The sequence below is a fragment of the Scleropages formosus genome, chromosome 2, assembly GCF_900964775.1.
Source record: "Scleropages formosus chromosome 2, fSclFor1.1, whole genome shotgun sequence".
In the NCBI taxonomy this organism is placed as follows: domain Eukaryota; kingdom Metazoa; phylum Chordata; class Actinopteri; order Osteoglossiformes; family Osteoglossidae; genus Scleropages; species Scleropages formosus.
Genome location: NC_041807.1, coordinates 25,335,940 through 25,356,521, shown reverse-complemented (window position 1 = coordinate 25,356,521; position 20,582 = coordinate 25,335,940). Strand labels below are relative to the sequence as shown.

The following is a 20,582-nucleotide window of genomic DNA, read 5'->3' as shown; positions in this document are numbered from 1 at the left end:
TGTGATGGTCTAGTGTCCTGTAGTTCAGTGGACCCTACATAGCCTCCATGATGGATTCCAGACCACTGCAACCCTAAACTGGACAAGTGATTAATGAAAGTGAATGAATGACAAAAAAATAAATACAAAATATGATAGCTCTCCAGCCTGTGATATAGTTTTAGAGCCAAAAACAAAGAAATTCAGAGAAAAAATAAGCATTTTCTGTGACTTTGTAAATCAGGGCAAGGAAGGAAACTGTTCTTTCAAACGTATATCACTGGTGGATCATGGTAACCCAACCCCAAGGATGAAAACATGCAAGTGTTTCGTTCCAGAGCTCTTCTACTTCTTTCCCACTGTGAGCGCCCAGCCAAGGATTTAAACACAGACAAACACGGCTGAATTTAACATCGACTTAAATTTTTGTCCTCTGTTTAAACAATTAACCTTTCAGAATTTGTTCAAAAGTGCTTGCTTCCTCCAAGGTTAATTCATTAGAAACATTAAATTATATGTCACTGGTTTTTTCATTGTTCGTCTTATCAAGAAATATGTCCCTGAAAACACTTTGCTCTTCCAGCAATTTGAAGACCGGGAGGGAGATTTAATTCTTTTCCTTTTAAGTCCTTTAACTGTTGACCTTAAATCTAACAACAGTTTGGCTTTACTGATAATGTAAAAGTGATGCCTAGAGCTCAGTGTGCATCACAGGAGCGCAACACCATCACACAGTCCAACTCAACATCCAGATGTGCTCTTCCACTGTGCTGCACCTGGAGACAGTGCTTTCTGCCACTTCTGAAGCACGGAAAACATTTTCTGTCTGATCAAACGCAAAAGATGCTTATGCCACTCCTCATGCACATATGTATTATTTCATTGTTATTGGTTGTTGTATGTTTTTTACCTCAGTGGCACAGCGAGTGGCGCTGCTGTCTCACAGCACCTGAATGGTGCGAGACGACATGGGTTCGATCCCCGCACATTCTGTGTGGAGTTCGCATGTTCTCCCCATGTCTGTGTGGATTTTCTCTGGGTGCTCTGGTTTCCTCCCAGAGTCCAAAGACATGCTGTTCAGGTTCATCTATAGTGTGTGAATGACAGAGAGTGTTCCACTGATGTATGGATGAGTGACCCATGTAAGTAGTGTATCTAGCAGTGTAAGTCACCTTGGTGAATAAGGTGTGTGGGCTGATAGCACTACATAGAGTTCATTGGAAGTCACTTTGGAAAAAGAGTGTCTGTTAAATAAATTAATGTAATGTATCTGGTACTGGAGAAATATAGTGAAAAGTTATATACTGACTACATAAAGAGATGCTGAGAGGACAACATGAAAAAACTTGTGTGTTCTGCTCTTTCCTTTTCAGAAATGATACATATTCTCTCCTTCACAGATGCATTACACACGTACATTTTCAGCAAGCTTGTTAAATCTCCTTTGAAATAGAATTAATAAATAAATGCGATGATCAGCATAACCCACCTCTCCGAGAAAAGTATGATAAGCTAACATATTAGGACTATAGACACATTCACACAAAGCTTCCTTGTACTTATACTGTCTGAAACCGCTTGTCCTGAGCAGGGCCGCGGCGAACCGGAGCCTAACCCGGCAACACAGGGCGGAAGACTGGAGGGGGAGGGGACACCACTCCGTCACTAGGCACCTCAAGCAGGGCTCAGGGCTCAGACCCCAGACCCGCCAGAGAGCAGGCACAGGCCAAACCCACCACACCACCATGCCCCCTCCTTGTAGTCAGAACTAACAAATTTTATAGATTAAGATAATTTTTTACCCTTCTCACTTCGACAAAGTTACACTTTACAAAATTCAAAAAGAATGTATTGTATTTTCAAGCTCTGAAATATTCCCTGTGATGGACTGGCATCCTGTCCAGGGTGTACTCGTGTTAGCCTTGAACCCACTGATTCTGGAATAGACTCTGCACCACTGCGACCCTGACAAGGGCTGACACAAATGTGAACGAGTGAGTGCATGAGTGAGCGAGGTTTGAAATGCATGCTGCGTGCAGCCTTGGCAGCTGGGGTTAGGTTGACAGAAATTTATATCTGACATTATAATAGACTCGCAAAGACACTTGTGGGCTAGACATTGCAAGCTGAGCATTTGAACAGGCTTGGATTATTTTTAGGTATATTTTTTTTTAAATACTGTGATGACATATTTCCACAATGACAGAATGAGGGTGCTGCTGTACCTGCTGGGAAGCTTCAGGTGATCATTTTGCTTTACGACCTGCTCCAAGAAGAAGCGATTACCAAGGCACGATCCTCGCCAAAATGTCAGCTTTCCTATTTTTGTGGCTCTTAAATCTCAGCTGGATGGGAGCAAGATGTTCTAATTGTCATGTTAAAATACATTGTTCTCCAGGCCACTGGGCTCCAGGTAGAGGGCTGAAGAACACTGTGCTCTGCTGTTTTCGCGGCTAGCTGGCAAAGTGTTGTGTGTCTCCTCATCGTTCTGTACAAGGGTTGAAAGAAAACGCATCATAACAAGACAAAACACATAACAAAAAAATTTCACCTCTTGGTGGTAAAGCCTATGACTATAAATAATGCTTTTCCAAACTGGAAACTGGGGAGAAACAATAATAAATGCTGGAACACATAAATGCCCAAGTGTGTACACACCAGTATTTGTGGGTATACACTATGTTAGTTACATGGTCAGTGTAAGTAGCACCATAAAGCATGATAGTCTAAGTGTGACCTGAAAAACAATATATTGATTTACATATAGGGGGGCGCAGTGGTGCAGTGGGTTGGACCGAGTCCTCCTCTCTGGTTGGTCTGGGGTTCGAGTCCCGCTTGGGGTGCCTTGCGACAGACTGGCGTCCTGTTCTGGGTGTGTCCCCTCCCCCTCCAGCCTTACGCCCTGTGTTGCCAGGTTAGGCTCTGGCTCCCCGTGACCCCGAATGGGACAAGCGGTTCAGGAAATGTGTGTGTGTGTGTGTATGTGATTTACACGTAAATGATGCATACAGTATAAGTATGTATTCAGCATTTCCATGGAACTGTCTCTCATTTCACCTTTGCTGACCTAATGAGCAGAGCGCTGATATGGGCACTTTAGGCTTTGCCCCATGCCTTTTGGACACCTCATTGCACCTAAAAGTCAGCCCATGAGTGTAGCCGATGGAGATCCAGATGCCAGCTAATTGCAGGTGCCCATTATTCTAACCCATTTGCTAAATTGTGGAGCCTGGCTCTGTGTTTTCAGAGGTTTTTGCGTTACTTGGAAGGTACTATGAATATGTTCTGCCCCTAAAGCTGAACGAATGTGCTGTATTCGCAACTGACTCCCACCGAAACTGCATAAACACACCGTTTCAACCAATGTCTTCTGTAATGTGCTAAGCAGTATCGTTGCTTAGTGTTTAGATTGCATATCTTCCGAGACTTTAAGTAAAGGTGTCAAAATAAATGGCATTGCTTAATCTTAATCTGGTCATAATAATTTGCCAAGGTGTGTTTTAAATAAGACAAGGGACATTAACCATGGTTTAACTATTAACAAATTAAACTGTGACTGTTTCACTCTTGATAAAGTTCTATTTTCATACATTGACATGTTTATTTCTATAGTTAATATATATTTCTATTAGTTGTCTGAGACACCCATAAGGACGTTACATGATACAAGTGAGAAAATCACTTTAATTCCTTCCTTGTAGATGACCTGTGACCAGCTCAGTGGGGGGTGCCTGGAAAACCAGGAGTTTAACACAAAGACCCGATGACTGTGTGTGAAATGCCTCATGGACTTGGTTTAGCCCTTTAAGAAATACTTTTGGTGTGGTGTGAGTTATGAAGCGCGTGGGCCGGGCTGGATGGGAAGGGGCAAATGCTTTTGACAGGAGGGTCTGGGGCTGTTGGCAGGAGCAGCTGTTCCTATAGTGTATTGCAGTGTGACATCACTCAGAGAAGAGGATCCGCCATCCCCGGGCTGCCGACCACCGTCCTGCTGTCCGCAGTTGGCCTTCCCCATCGCACCTTGTACCCGTGACCCCCGAAACTGCGGCTTCGCCATGGCGGATCAGTACCACACCAACGAAGAGAAGATCCTGCGGGACAGCCACACCAAAGAGATTGACCTGATCAACCGGGACCCCAAGCTGATCAACGAGGATGTGGTGAAGGTACACACACACACACACACACACACACACACACACACACACACACACACACACACACACACACACACACACACCACAGTGTCACACACAGACCTGTGTCAGATCTGAGGAGTTCAGAGACAGGAGTCCAGAGGCAGAGGCTCAAAGAAAGGGCTCAGTAAATGTTTATGCGTTGTGTCCTCCCGTGCAGTTCCTAAAATAGCCATAGACCTGTTGCCACAGCAAGAGATTCTCAGTTTATTTGTAGAGTGGGGTGTGACGGGGATCTCAGGACACAGGCTGGTTGGATTTCTGAGTTATTGAGGATTTGCCCAGTACACGTGCCATTTTACCATTTCATTGTGGAACAGAAAGGAGTGCTGTATAATTGTCATACCCTAAAAATCAGTGCATGCAGCGGGTGGGAGTTGGGTTGGGTTAGGGTGGGGCACAAAACCTGCTGATTTTAATAAACTGAACACAACGCGGGTGAAGAACATTCCCTGTTAAACACTCGGCAATTTCCAGCCGCGTACAACATGCAAGACACACAAAATGAGGGTGTGCCTGCACACCGTGGAATTATCCATAGGTCAGGAATGCAAGGAAAATGATGCTCCGAGATTACATTAGCATAATGTGCCAATGACAAGTCCTCTGAAAAGGATCCAGTAAAGAATTTTAAACAGCACCGGGTCCATTTTGGTTAAAACGTGATCTCGGAGAATGAACCGAGCCGTCATAACATCCATGGCAGGAGATAAGATGCATGCCTTCTCCTTCTGAGGACTGCTTTGACAGTTTGTCTCCAACCACTCACTCGCTCCATAGCAGCTGGTGCCACCTAAACATGATCTCTGCTCCTCACTCAGGAGTGAAAGTATAAACACATTGTGTATCGACGCTCATCCGCTTGTGTGGCCTCACTGCACCGGAGCAGGACCACAGAGCGAAGCGCTAACCCTAACACCTAACACCTAACCTGCGGCGGGACGTCACAGCAGATCCGTCGAAGTCTGAGCTGGACTGGAAATGCAGTCAGACCACATTAGCGGTGGCAGCGCTCAGTCTGTGACTCCAGCTTCAGCTCAAATTGACAGATGAAGGACTCAGACCTGGAGCTGGAACCGAAAATGTGAGCAGCGTAACTCAGGGCCACAAGACATGTAGATAAAAATACCACTTGTATGAGAAACACACAGTGCGCCATTAAAGATTACGCCTTTTATCCAGTGAGCTGAACGCTGAACTATTTAATCTGCTCTTTTTGGCAAACGGTATAAAACAAAGATATAAGCAAGGAGGGAAAGCACATATGCTCAGGCCAAATGGTGCTAAGAACCCCACTGGATGTTGTTGGAGAGACGCCGATGCTTTCCTGACATGTCCCTACGCACGTCCTCATTGCTCCTCTGTCCCACAGGTGGATTTTGAGGATGTGATCGCAGAGCCAGATGGGACCCACAGCCTGGACGGCGTTTGGAAGGCCAGCTACACGACCTTCACCGTCTCCAAGTACTGGTGCTACCGCCTGCTCACGGCCATCTTCGGCATCCCCGTCTCGCTGCTGTGGGGCTTCCTGTTCGCCTGCATCTCTTTCTGCCACATCTGGGCCGTGATGCCCTGCATCAAGAGCTACCTTATTGAGATCCAGTGCCTCAGTCGCGTCTACTCGCTGTGCATCCACACCTTCTGCGACCCACTCTTCGAGGCACTTGGCAAAGTCTTCAGCGGCATCAAGGTGGTCCTGAGGAAGGAGGTGTAGAGCACGTCTGGAGCAGTCTGGCCCGCCTCGGCCGCGTCCCTTGTCCGAGCAGCACGGTCGCCCTGCCCCCACTTCCCACCGCTGTTCACTTGACAAACAAACCCTTTTCTGCGCTCTTGCAGGGCACACTCCGTCACCGCAGGTCTCGCTCCGCCTCCACGTTCAATGCTTCAGAGTCACGGTGTTGCCCAAAGCACCTGGCTTGGAACTCACTTCCCAGTATCCTTCATGCACTTCTTCAGCGTGTTAAACACACAGGTTTGGTGTGTTCTTTTAAATGTGTCGAGTATCCCCACTCTTTCCCCCAAACGCTTTTTAACTGTCATGTCACACTGTGTGAAGTATTACTTTGGAAGCATGGGTGTTTTGCTCTTTTGTATTCATTGCCGCAAAGGAAATTCATGTGTGTAAACAATTGTTGCTGTTTACATTCAGTCACTCACCCAGTTTATTTGCTGGTATATGTATGTGTTGCAAGTCTGCATAGTTGCTAGGAATCACTGGAAATATGCTCATTATTGAGAGAGTAAACATGGTGCAAAGCACTTTTAGTTTCTGTGACAACTAAAGTGACTGTTGGGATACTCCATTAAACACTATTGGGTATATATCCTAAATTATTTAAATGGACATGTCTGATTTAATAAACTAGATGCATATGTTTCTGGAAAGTACAACACACACACATTGTCTGAAACCCCTTGTCCCAAGCGGGGGTCGCAGAGAGCCAGAGCCTAACCCAGGACGGAACACCAGTCCATCGCAACACGCCCCAAGCGGGACTTGAACCCCAGACCCACCAGAGAGCAGGCACAGGCCAAACCCGCTGCACCACTACACCACCGCACCCCTTCCATTCTGGATAGTACCAGTGTCAGCAAACTACTGTACTGTAATGGCAACTAAACAGGAATTTTATTTACATTCATTTGAGTTAACAAAACATGTCAGGCTCTTTAAAGTAAACTTAATGAAAATGACATCAAAACGATTTAGAACTCAGAAAAATCACTGTCATTATGAATTGCACTTAGCATGATTGACACTAATTTCTTTTTCAAGTAAGCAAAAATACAACATTTTTGTACGGATTGTGTGAAATTATCTGAATTTAACGTGCTGTAAAAAACCTTTTTTCTCTTTAAAAAAAAAAAAAAAAAGAAAAAAAAACGCAAAGCTCCGTTTTCCTTTTCATGGAATGCATTTTCAGTTTTTCATCCCACACTATTCAGTAGCTCTTCCAGCATCTTGCCATCCAGTCTGTTCTGTCGCTCATTCCCGCAGCGGCCACAAGGTGGTGCTGCAAGTCATAACTGAGTTTCCTGAAACTAGAGGTAGTGCAGGATACTCCACCTTCACTGATGTAGCTGATGCTTTCCTCCAAAATGACTCACAATGTTAAGCTACCCACCAAATTAAACAGCTGAGCAAATGCCTACAGCAGGTGAGTAACTTGCTCAATGAGGGGGGGTTTGAACCTACAACCTTTGGGTCTAAAGGGAGCAACTCTAACCACTACACTAACAGCTCTCTGAGTGTACTTTGACTGCAAAGAGGGAAACCCTCCAACTAACAGGTACATGACAGGAAGGCAAACAAGTGTTAGATGTTAATATTTGTGCAGTCCATGTAATTCTTGAAACTGAAAAGTGCCCGTAATAAGCAGAAGTGTTTAACAATAAAATACCTGGCTGGTAGCGCTGACAGCAATATTCCACGTTAGTCTGATCTGGTCCGAATGGGAATTGTACCACATGCAGAAGACCGCAAACTGCTTCTATTAAAAGATACAGAATAATGTGGAATGTAATGGAAAGTATCAATTCATACTTACTATACTGGTATAGTATGTATCACCAGACAGACAAAAAAAAACACGTAATTGTATCAAAAAAACTATGACTATGGCTCAACCATCTGTTAGCTTCAGAGAAAAAAGACATTAATGGGAGAAATAAAAAGGGAAAGTAACGATTAAATGTCTTTACCAAGTTTTACATGCACAGAAAAATTATTTTTTATGTTTGACTTATTGTGAGAGTAGAGACAAGGTCAAAAAGATCAGAGGTTTAAAAAAAGTACTGTTGTGAAGGAGGAAACTCATTAACTCACTCTTATAAATTCGTGTTGTGAGAAATGTGACACAAAATGCATTTTTTTTTCTTGTTGGCCGTTTAATGAAAAAAGAGCAGAAAACGTGTAAATTTCATAACTTCCACTTGCTGGAACTTGGCAAATTAAAACCAAATACGTAACTCAATATTACTACAACTTCATATTATTCATGCGAATTTGAGTGAAAGGGAAAAACTGTTCATGATCCAAAACTTGACTTAATTCTTTCATTCTCATTTAAATGGAAAGGCTCTCTCTCAGTGGAAGTGGCCCTTTTCCTGCAGCATCTTCAGTGACCCCCAAAGCCAGCTTGTGTGTCACATGCAGGACCAACAATTGACCGCTGTCCTGGACAGTTTGGACACCAATGCAGACAGAGTGCCTCTGAGACCAGAAGGCTACACACTCAACCCTGCCGCTGTATCCTTCCGTCTAACCAGGACTCCTTCCAGAAACATCTGGATGCGAGGAGAGAACAACACGCAGTGGCCTGCTTGAGAGCACCTGGTGAGCAAAGATCAGCAAAGGGTCCACAGCTGAGCTATGACAGAGCGAGAGGGTGTACGTGATTGCTGGAACATTTATAGATGCTACGCTGGGGCAGGATGTTTGTGTGAGAGAGAGAGAGATGTTGAGTGCAAGGACCTTCCCTGGTGGAGGTCCTCCCAGGGACGTGTCTCCTTTACGTGGTGGAGGTCTGCGTGACGCTCCTCTGGCTGCTGGTGCTCTTGATGATGAAGGTCGAGGTGTTGCTCCGGTGGCTGGTGTTACCCTCGCAGCTGCACGGGGACGACTTCAGGTAGCGGGTGGAGCAGCAGACGAAGTGCCGTATCAGGTCATGGAACAGGTGGCCTGCGAAGCACATGTAGATCCAGGGGTTGCAGCAGCTGTTGAGGCTGGCCAGCAGCATGGCGATGATGAAGGCCATTTCTGGCAGAGACAGAGAGAGTGTAAGTTCTACCAAAGGAAGTGGAAAAAACCAGCTAGATATTATTTGCATTTATCTGACACTTTTCTCCAAAGCAGCTTACAGGGTTTAGGTTACAATTATTTACCCATTTATACAGCTGGGTAATTTTTGCTAGAGCAACTTTAGGGTAAGTATCTTGCTCAAAGGTACTGCAACTGGAGGTAAGGCTCAAACCTGTGACCTTTGGGTCAAAAGGCAGTACCTCTAACTATTACGCTACCACCTGCCCCTTGAGCTGGTAACATAATGGTTAGATGCGGCTGTCACTCTTCAAAGGCGCTTTCAGCATAATGTGCAGAAAAGTACGGTATGTATGTCCTCTGTACAAAAGTAAAGCTGTAAGAGCTGGGGCAGCAGGTGGTGGGATGGTTTCAGTTGTTTGCTTTGGACTCAAGAGGTCACGGCTCCCTATCCTACTTCCTGCCGCAGGACCCCAGACCGCTGCACTCAGCTGTGCAAATGGGTAGATGACTGTAGGTCACTTGACACTGCAAGTTGCTTTTGGAGAAAAGTGTGAGCTAAAGAAATAAACATGGAGCAGGACAGAACAATATTTCTGATTCAGACCTATTATATTTTAAAGCAGCCAATGACCGTGATTTACAGATCTAGCGCACATCTTGCTAATCCCATAGGAACACTTCATTTTACTCCACTCCATCATTTTTTATGGGGATCGGTACATTTACTGCCAGTGGATGAAGACCTTTTTTGGTATATAATTGCTGCCATTGAGCTGTAAACCATGTACATCGATTTCGTCCCTTTTGTCAGAGTAAAATTGCCTAGTAACAGCCTCTGTTCAGATAACCTAATGTTCTCATCTAGACGAAGCCACCACTAGCACGCGTGGAGATATGTCTGTGCAGCCCACCCTCATAAACGTACAAGGAGTCACACTATTTAAATAAGATGCACCATGGAACAGGGTGTGGTGGGGCAGTGGGCTTAGCTGGTGCCCCATATGTGGTGAGTTGGGGGTTTGAGCCCTATTTGGGGTGCCAACTGGTGTCCTGTCCAGGGTGTGTTCCCTTTTCCTCCAGCTTCACACCCTGTGTTTCCGCAATTGCTACTGGCTTGCCGTGACCTCGCTCAAGACAAAACAGTTACTTACTGCTCTTAATTAATAAACTTCCTACAAAGCTTAGTAACCATCCATCGTCAACAACTGTTGGTCCTGAGCGGGGTCATGGTGGGCTTGGCTTGTGCCTGCTGTGTGGTGGGTCTGGGGTTTGAGTCCTGCTTGGGGTGCCTTGCAATGGACTGGTGTCCTATCCTGGGTGTGTCCCCCCCCCCAGCCTTGCACCCTGTGTTGCCAGGTTAGGCTCCGGTTCACCGCAACCCCGCTTGGGACGAGTGGTTTCAGACAGTGTATGTACTTTCTTTAACGACATACAAAATCTTTACTGTACCACTGTAACTTTTTGCAAAAGGAATGCTTGGAAATCTAAAACATCCTCTTTCCCATTGACACTAATGTAGAAGACATTAAACAACCGTCTAAAACGTTTTTGTGAAACATCTAAGTGCCTAAGACTTTTGTACAGTACTGTAAATGTTTGGATAATAAACTACTCAGTTATTTTTTCATTTATGAAACTGAATATTCACAGTGAGGTAACTCAGGGTAAGTCTCTTGATATAGGGCACTACAGTGGGAGCAGAAATTCAAACCCGGGTCCACTGATCGGAAGGGTTCAGCCCTAAACATTGCCCTTGCAGACGACCTCTCTGAACAGAAAGGTGGGCTGCCATTTGGAGCCAAAGCACTTTACCACCTGATACAACTGACATTTATTCATTTAGCTGATGCTTTTCTCCGAAGCAACTCATAATGTTAAGAAATTCATTTACCCACAGCTGGGTAATTTAGAGTAGGTGCCTTGCTCAAGAGCACAACAGCTAAAGGTGAGATTCAAGTCTATAACCTTTACAAGCTCTAACCACTTATTTATCTAAGCTAACTAAGCTAAGCTGAGCTCTAACTGAGCTATCTGTAAAATTCGTCTCAATGAAGCTGTAACTACAGTCGAGAAGACAAAGGCAAAGCCTTCCTTACATGCCACCATGTGTCATGTTTGAACTTTTGCATCTCAAGTGAGTGGCATGGTGGCACAGTGAGTGGTGCTGCTGTCTCACAGCGCCTGCATGGGGTGAGAGGATGTGGGTTTGATCCCTACTCAGTCTGTGTGGAGTTTGCATGTTTTCCCCATGTCTGTGTGGATTTTCTCTGGGTGCTCTGGTTTCCACCCACAGTTCAAAGACCTGCTGTTCAGGTTCACCTGTAGTGTGTGAGTGACAGAGAGAGTGTGTTCCACTGATGTATGGATGAGTGACCCAGTGTAAGTAGTGTATCTAGCAGTGTAAGTCACCATGGTGAATAAGGTGTGTGGGCTGGTAACGCTATACAGAGTTCATTTGAAGTCAGTTTGGAGAAAAGCATCTGCTAAACACACACACACATTTTCAGAACCGCTTGTCCCATACAGGGTCACGGGGAACCGGAGCCCAACCCGGCAACACAGGGCGTAAGGCCGGAGGGGGAGGGGACACACCCAGGACGGGACGCCAGTCCGTCGCAAGGCACCCCAAGTGGGACTCGAACCCCAGACCCACCAAGGAGCAGGACTGCGGTCCAACCCACTGCGCCACCGCATCCCCTATCTGCTAAACAAATAAATGTAAATATTACCTTTAGATTCTACAAGTTCATGGGCAAAGCTGCAATCAACAGTTCATCATGTGCCATTGAAGGCTGATGCTGAAGCTCAAGTGCTTTTCTTCAATCTAAACCCTTGTGAGAAACTGTGGTCCTGAGCACATTTGTGTGTGTACGTATGTATGAGGCCTGTGATAGGAGTCAGAAGAGCTGGGCTCGTCCACCCAGAGTACAACTATGAACCTCTTCAGAGAACTGGTGTATGGGATTTACTGAACCAAAAAGGAACATGGAGTAACGAGCATCATCGCCACGGTGATGGGGCCAAACAGAAGCCTCTGAGTGGTGCATGGTGCTTTCTATGGAGGAAATGTCTGCCATCTGATTATTTCACCTCATCATTAGCTGAAATAACAGTATGTGCAAGACTCCTTAGCACACATATTTGTTAAGGTGTCTGGAAGATAAGTCAACGTTACAAATCAAGAGGGTTTTCCACTCCCGGGGCCAACAACCTAGGATCTTTCATTACACTCAGGTAGAACACCAGTCAACCTGAGCTGCAGAACGTCCGACGAAAGCAGAGCACCTACTTCTCTCCAGGGACTTGGGAACAGGGTGTGTTTTGTGGTATGCGGGGCTGTGGACTTTGTGTACGGGACACAAGTTTCATTTATTTTGGAACGGCAAGCTGAAACACTGCTCTACTTGAGTGATCCCTGATAAACAGCACAAAATGAGTTCTGTGGAGAGGTTCCCCAACTGTGTACTTAGAGCAGGATAATTCACATCAGATATTCCCTGCTCATATCACACTCCTTAAATCTAAAACAAACAGAGCAGCTCCCTTCTCAGCCATCCAGCACTTGGGAATGTGAACTGGGAGGATGAATAACCTCCTGGGACTCACCCTGCTCCTTCATTAATTATGACAATATATTATGGAAAAATAGCAACGCAATATTCCACAGTTCCTCTGTGCATGGATACATCACATTACCATTAGTAAAACATGCTGAAGCAGCGAATATACCCATCCGACTTAACACTGCTCTAAAATTCATTTGGGTGTCTGTCATAAAGGAAAATCCTCACATACGCTCTGAAGTGAGAACAAAACATTTAAATTTGCTGACGTGCTCAGCCATTGCATTCAAGGGATTAACTATAACACAAAACACGGGCTGAGAATGAAATGACAAAGCTTTTACTGTGGTAAGAGCTTCATTTTCAGCTCCTGCAATAAAGAACTCTTACGTGAAAAAGCGCCAGGATCCTTAATTGTGTCATTTTGCCAATTTTCATTTTTAATTTTTCACCTCGAATGAACATACTGCGAGTTCTAAAACCAAACCGTGGCAGCATCCTTTGCTTGGCTGGTTACAACCGCTGGGTGTACGCTGCTGTCGATATGGACCAGAAAAGCCACTCTTCTTCAACCGCAGGCTGGCCTGTTCCCCACCAAGAGGCTGTGTCCAAGCCTTGATCACTTTGATTCGGGAGAACTGCAAAGGAAACCATTGGCAGCCATGGAGCCAGCTTTGACACACGCTGACGGCACACTGGGTTCAAACACCCCATGAGTGCGTGGCAAGAAAGCAGGAAGAAGTATAAATGCAATGACTTCACTGTATATACAAACTGAGCGGCAGGAAGGCAAAGCACTCTGGGCTCATACAATAAAGTACTTATAACACTGATGGACAGCTGACGGCTGACATCGCTCCCTGATGATGGATTGTCCGAGCTGAAGGGGCCGATCTGCGTCTGTTCCGCTAACCTTTTAGTCATATTTTTCTCAAAAGCAATAAATCCCGGGAAGAGAGCTTGGAGAAATTTTCCACAAAATAAAATGTATTTTCAGTGTTAGAGGTTATGAGTCATTTATTGCAACAAACCGAGAGTCCATATGAAATTCCACAATAATACATAAACAGGTGTCACGTCCACAGCCACAACTCAATCGACAGCACCTGACTGCAGTTCAGCACCTACCCTTTAAAAGACACTCCAACGCCCAGACCGTTGCGGAATCTCATCAGGGACAACCGCCCCTTCTCGTGACTCTTCGTTCGCAAACATTGCTAGCTCTTCATTCACGTTCTCCGGTTTCTGACTCTTCGCTTCGTTTCCCGACCACGTCCATGGATCCTCGTTCCTGTCCTGTTCGCCGTTCGACCGATCCTTCGCTAAGTCCCCTGACCTCGCCCATGGATCTTCGCTCTGACCCTGATCGCCGATCGACCGACCCTTCGCCTGTCCCTGACACCGAGAACTTGCCTCATCCCTCACCTCTGGACGAACGACGCTGCACTTGGGTCCAGCCGTCCCAGGCCCCTATCTTTCGCGTGACAACAGGTGTATGTGTGAATATGTGTATAAGTGTTCCTTTTTTCAGATTCAACCCAACACAGTATATACAGAAAAATATCAGACAATACAGATTTGTAAGCAGCTATCAAATGCTGTAGCACTGAGAGAGTGGAGAGGAGAAAGGATGGATCTCTCCAGAGGGGCATCTGGTTCTCTCACACTATTTCCATGCACTTTGCCAACGTTGCAGGGATGCTGATCTACACAAGTTAGAACAGGAAACTGTTTAAACCTAGATTTGAGTGGAGCAGTCTGGGTCAAGCCCCTAACTGACGGGCACGACTGTGACACCGAGATCTCCATTTGACCCTAAAACCTACCGGTCACTTGTGTGGTTTCTCAAACCTGGGTCTATACCTTTCTCCAATGACCACGGTGCAAACGTGCTAGGGAAGCAGTGTAAAGATAATCCAGTGACAATACCAGTCTCCTGTTGCAGCCCATCTCTTCTTTCAGACCTCAGACAAAACCACACTTTATGCCTGTATACTATATTTCCCAAAGAACCTCATGGAACAGGGAGAAGGGAAGGAGACAGACACCTCCACTGGATAGCAAAGCAATGGGTATTGCTTTGGGTTGCTGTTCAGGTTCTCTTGCTGACTTTGCTCAATTAGATGATGAGGGGTAGCAGCTGAGCTGGGATGACGGTTCAATTTGGTATTCGAAATAAAGACGAGCTTAGTGATGCTCCATCTGGACCTGTCTCGGGAATTGCTGGAAACTAATGACATCCGGCGAATGAAATGTCTGTAGAGGGCTCCAAGATCTGTTACTCATTTGTTCCACAGGATTGTGGAAAATGTGTGCAAAGTGAGGAAGGGCAGCTCCGGGAACCGCCACCTGCAGTTAGAACAGATATTATGGCCTGGAGCACTGTATATACAGATAGATAGATAAATGCACCTAGGGATTTGGGGAATTCATTATATGGCAATGGATCTGAGTTGTGAGGTGAGAAAGTATAAGATACTTTCACCATTAAGGTGTTCAAACATCTCACAAGGCTATTAAGTGAGTTGGCAGATTGATGTCTTTTTTGCCTTAAACATGCAAATCAGAGTATTGTTTGCTGGGCAGTAATAACACCGGTGACTGACAACTCTTTTTTCACTGAGCTCCAATTTAATAGGGTTACTGAATTATTGAACTATTCGTGAATTATTAATATGGGTTAATTGCTTTCCAGCATGTTAGCAGAACACTTCTTTTTTTTAGAAAAGATTTTTTTTAACTTTAAAAGATTTTTTGACCCAATGCTGCAGCCCATAAAATCCAGCTAAAAATCCCTGAGTGGGAATAGAAAGCTGGATTTATCTATACAATATTAAAAATTGCAGCAATGCTGCTAAATGAATTCAATGTGAAAATCTTTACACAAATTGCTAAACGTCTTTTTCTTTTGTTGCTTCATCTCCGAATCTGTTCTTCAATTTTTTATCCGCTCTTCAATTTCTGGTGCTAAATCTCTATTGAATGACTCCTCCGTTCCAGGTATCCTGACTTTGCTCACTGTACAAACAATCCTTTATGGCAGGTAAATAGGGCCATTATTCTCTTTTCTTAACTGGCTTTTTGAAACCCTTTGTCGTTTTCCTTCAGCGCCAATTACATACTGTATACGGGGGGCATCTGCGTGTGTGTGCGCGTGCGTATGTTGTGTCTGCTGTCACCACCCTAAAGGTACAAGTAAAGCATGCGCGAGGGCTCCCGTCACTGCTTACGACACTGAAGATGCATGAGTCATCCCATCTCCGTGTTAAGTGGCCTGTCATCTCAGTAACACCTTTGCTTATCACCCTTTTACAGCATTATAAGCGCTCTTGCTACACAGCGTGTGATACTAATGGACCCTTTATTCTCACCACACAATGCCAGCTGTCACGGGTGCAAGAGAAACGCCTTCAGAGCGGTGCTCACAGACACGTGTAGGAAGATCCTGACGTTGTGCCCTCCCAGCTACAGGTAGGGAGGCAGCATCACCAATGTATATAACATCGCCAGGAATACAGAGCCCTAGGGTTGGTGGTCATTTTCACAGCCCCCTGCTATGAGCATCCCCTCCTTAACACAATAATGTCAATATCTACTTTTTTCGACACCAACCAGTGTTACCGCTGGGAAACCTTGAGGCATGAATGTGGCAAGAGGCCTCCATCTAGGTCCAAAGGCCAGAGTGGTGTGTTGCCCTCTGTTAAGTGTGTGTTGTATGTGTGTGTGTGTGCGCGCCCCTGACACTGAGAGTATGTTCATACCCACAACAGAAATGCCTTCACACGCTATAGACACTAACACCCCTCAGCTCATCTGTCCAGCACTGTGCATTATGGGGTGATGGACCTGAGCATCACTCATATCAACTGAAATTCACAGAATTAATATGCATTGAACTGAGAAGGCATACTCCTCCCAGCTGTATCGTAATTCTGTAATGCAAACACGCAGAGAAGAGCATTTGTTTTCCTCTAGTCCAGCATGTGTACCTTGGAAAAAGCACGAGAGACCTTTAATTACATTTAATCCCAAACACTGCAATTTGTTGTCATCGATTCAAGACCTGAGGATTTACAAGACCCGCTCTGCACTTAGTACATTCACTGAGTTTAATTTAATTTAATTTCTGTTTGACAAAGCTCTGTAAAACTGCTGACTTAAGCCTTTTTTAATTTGGAGTTCTGTATTTTTCGCAATGAAATACTGTTGTCTTTAAGCTGCTTGATGGCTCAGCAACAAGCCACATGGTTACAGACTGTCTCAAGCCACCGCTCTCCTGGTCTTCAAAAGAGAAGTCATTATGTGTCACTGATCTCTTATGATGGAAGAACAGAAAATAACTTTGTCCTGTAAACAATGTAATTACATGAAAAGGCCACTCCCTGGCAGACACACACATATTTACAGGGAGAAAAGCAAAGCTTTGATATTAAACTACATACAGCATATTACCTGCAGGCTTCTCTGCATTCCTTTCACCTTATGACTGTTGTATTTATTTAATCCCCCACACCATGACCTTCTTGAATAGATGAAGCACACATTGTCTGAACCACTTGCCCCATACAGGGTCACAGGGAGCCAGAGCCTAACCTGGCAACACAGGGCATAAGGCTGGAGGGGGAGGGGACACACCCAGGACAGGACGCCAGTCTGCCACAAGGCACCCCAACCAGGACTTGAACCCCGGACCCACCGGAGAGCAGGACCCAGTTCAACCCACTGCGCCACCACACCCTCCCTCATAAACCAAGCAGCAACTCTGAAAATGTACTGAGACCTCAGTTGTGAAGTGAAGAATGAGTAATCACATAACGCACAAAAATGCATATTTCACATGCAGATTTAACTGATGAACTGCTGCAGCCACAAATTTCAGAACGTGGAGTTTGTAGGTGGGGGCGCGGTAGCACAGTGGGCTTGGCCAAGTCCTGCTCTCGGGTGGGTCTGAGGTTTGAGTCCCACTTAGGGTGCCTTGTGGTGGACTGGTGTCCTATCCTGGGTGTGTCCCCTCCTCCTCCAGCCTTGCGCCCTGTGTTGCCAGGTTAGACTCTGGCTTACCGCAACCCCTGCTTGGGACAAGCAGCTTCAGCCAGTGTGTGTGTGTGGCTTTGTAGGTCCTGAACAATTCTAAAAGATCTCTGGGTGGGTTCAATGACAACTGGATAATCACAGCTGTTAGACAGTGCCACAGTACCACAATCATACATGTTAGTGTTAAGTAACTTTATACTTAGTGCACATGTTTCTCCAAAGCAACTTTCAATATTATGCAACCTACAACTGGGCAATTTAGGGTAAGCATCTTGCGGAAGGGTAGTACAACTAGAGGCTGGATTAGAATGTGTGACCTTTGGATCCAGAGGCAGCAGTACTATCCAATACCCTACCAGCTGCACCTCTTCAGCCTAAATACGTAGTACACTGTAAGTCAATCGGTGCTGGTAGCCCCAATTAACTTGTGACTAGTCGATCTGTCCCAGCCAGACGAACAGCCTGCAGGTAACCGGTGAACTGCTGGTTACCCCCCAGACTGACGCTGTCTTCATTTATTAGTCTTCTTCCGAAGCCATCACCTCGGGGCTCCGGCTTCTGAAAGCGCAGCCCTGCGGACACACACTACACACTTAGCGGCATCCTGCATTGTGGCGAGAAGGGGGTGTGTGGCTGGGAGGCTGAAACAATGCATTATGGTAAATATCTTACTGACATTTTCTTTCTAGGTCCACACCAGTTCATGTACCGTGTTCCTTAAAAGTGTATTATTATTTCACAGTTCTACATGGATAATTTCAGGGGCAAAAAGTAGTATAATATGCTGTGCGTGATCCAATTTTTGTTGTTTGAATAAACATATGAGAAAGGTTCATGCCGGTGTTGTTTAATAATCTGACAATATGTAGGAGAATGTATCTGTTTAATAAATATCGGTTTTGAAAGGTGTGGAAGTATGAAGGTGAACTCTTAATGTCTACTAATTTAACATTTCACCTGCGAATACCAGACACACCGCGTGCGGTTCAATACCACGTGTTCTGTCTCAAACCTGAAGGCTTCATTCGGAAGGTGGAACAAGCAAATATGACTGATGAAACTACTGAGGTCTGTTCCTCGAAGATTTCATTAAAACCCCCCATATCTGACCATGCGAAACACGGACGACGCTGCACTTGTTTTGTAGGCCGTGTTTTGTTCCGTTTCGTCACGCTGATCTTGTTTTCTCTCTTTTCTCCTTCATATGAGCTCACCGCCACCTCATGATTCAGCCAGCAGGCGGCGCAGTGGTTCCAGGTTCGCACCCGCTCGCGCTGTCATACCCTCAATGGTGCCGCTTACCCTTAATTGTTGCAGTAAGGACTCGCTGCAGCACGAGTGGTAACTTTACCTTCTCTGGGCGCTGCAGGGTCCCACGCGGACCACATCTGCACGAAGAAGAAGGGTGTCCAGCACACGATGTACGCCACCACGATCACAAACGTCATCTTGACCGTCCTGATCTTCGCTTTGGAAATAAGCTTCACGCTGCTCACGCGGGAGAAGGGGGGCGCGGCCACGCACTGCTCCTTCTTGGTCTTCAGCTTGAAGTTCTGCCATATCTTGAAACTTATGAGTCCGTAGCACGCGCTCAGTATGGCCACGGGAATGACGTAGATGGTGAAGCTGATCCACGTCACGTAGGCTTTGGCTCCCCACGGCTGAACGAAGTCTCCCCAGCAGTCGTAGACCCCGTGGCCCACCTCCTTCAGCGAGAAGATGTAGACCTGCGGGGCGCTGAACAGCAGGCTGAGACCCCACGAGCTGAGTACGTAGACGCGGTCCTTCCTCCTGTGCAGCGAGCGCAGCGGCTGGCAGATGGCCAAGCACCTGTCAATGGACATGAGCACGAGCATGTAGGTGGACGCGAACATGCCCACCACCTGCAGGTACTTGACGAGGCGGCACAGCAAGTCCGGCCCATAGAAGCGGAACGTGATGTCCCAGATGAGCTGAGGCAGCACCTGGAAGACGGCCACCACCAGGTCGGCGATGCTCAGGTGCTTCATGAAGTAGTACATTCGGGAATGGCCGTGCTTGCTCGTGTGGATGGCCAGCAGCACGCACACGTTGCCGGCGAGCGCGAGCAGGAGCACGAGGAGCAGCACGGTCACCTCCACCTTGGCCACCTCCTCGTTGCGCTTCAGCGGGTTCGCCGAGTGGTTCCCGGCCGCGCCGCCCGCCGCCCAGCTCCAGTTCCGCCACGAGTCGTTGCGAGCCCACGCGTCCGCCGCGTCCGCGTCCACGTCCACGGCCTCCATCCCGCCCCGGGCAGAAACGAAAGTAACGATCTTCTCAGACAGAGTGTTCCCGAGATTAATTTGTGTCGCAGCCCCCGCGACCTTTTACCACGCTGCCCCGCGCTCCTACCCTCGGCTCTCCACGGAGCCTGGCCCGCCGTCCATAAAGCTCTCTTCTTCCCTCGAGGTCCCCCTCGACTCGCAGTCCCACTAGTAACAGGTGTCACACCGAGCCCTCGGACAAACCATCTTTGAGATTAATTTCCGTTTTGATTCCTTTAAGTCTGGTAAAACTCCGTCCGTGCACTGCTTTCACCCGCTGAAGCTGAAAAGAGCAAAAAAACAAAAAGATACAATTGAATTTAATTGATTTAGATAGACTGGCATAAATCATAAGTAAGAGATGCAATCAATGCAAATTCATTTAAAAGTTATGAAAAGCAAAATAAATCGATTTGTTTTATATTTTACCTTGATATTATAAAATATCTAAAAATTTCAACAACTGACAATAATAATGATGATGATTATTATGATAATCATGCATACCTTTACTTTCCTCCGTAAGCAAATAAATCGGTCTTTATAACTTCAGACTGTACGCGAATTACGCCGTTATGACTCTGTGCCTTTCGAAGCTCTGCTCTGTCATTTTCAGCGCCGTGTCACGGATAAACGTCCCGCGCAGCTCTGTCCACGGCGCGCATCCCGCACATTCGCTCAGTCTCCATCCTCGCTCACCGCCGCGGCGCGCGCGCGCGTCTCTGCGGCGGAGCTTGAGAAAAAAAAAGGCGGGCTGCTTGCACAT

The 20,582-nt window shown here is 46.2% G+C and overlaps 2 protein-coding genes across 2 annotated transcripts; one reads left to right on the top strand and one right to left on the bottom strand.

Moving 5' to 3' along the window:
- The first annotated feature begins 2,968 nt into the window (after positions 1 to 2,968).
- Positions 2,969 to 6,610, top strand: LOC108936949 (caveolin-3-like). The gene is made up of 2 exons (XM_018756607.2): positions 2,969 to 4,145; positions 5,548 to 6,610. The coding sequence occupies exons 1-2, from the start codon at positions 4,035 to 4,037 to the stop codon at positions 5,887 to 5,889; spliced, it is 453 nt and encodes a 150-aa protein (XP_018612123.2). The 5' UTR covers positions 2,969 to 4,034; the 3' UTR covers positions 5,890 to 6,610.
- A 1,863-nt stretch (positions 6,611 to 8,473) lies between these two features.
- Positions 8,474 to 19,795, bottom strand: LOC108936936 (isotocin receptor-like). Its single transcript, XM_018756594.2, has 2 exons — positions 18,886 to 19,795; positions 8,474 to 8,934 (listed from the first exon to the last, which is right to left on the bottom strand). Exons 1-2 carry the CDS (start codon positions 19,793 to 19,795, stop codon positions 8,687 to 8,689), a joined length of 1,158 nt encoding a protein of 385 aa, XP_018612110.2. The 3' UTR covers positions 8,474 to 8,686.
- Between the last annotated feature and the right edge of the window lie 787 nt (positions 19,796 to 20,582).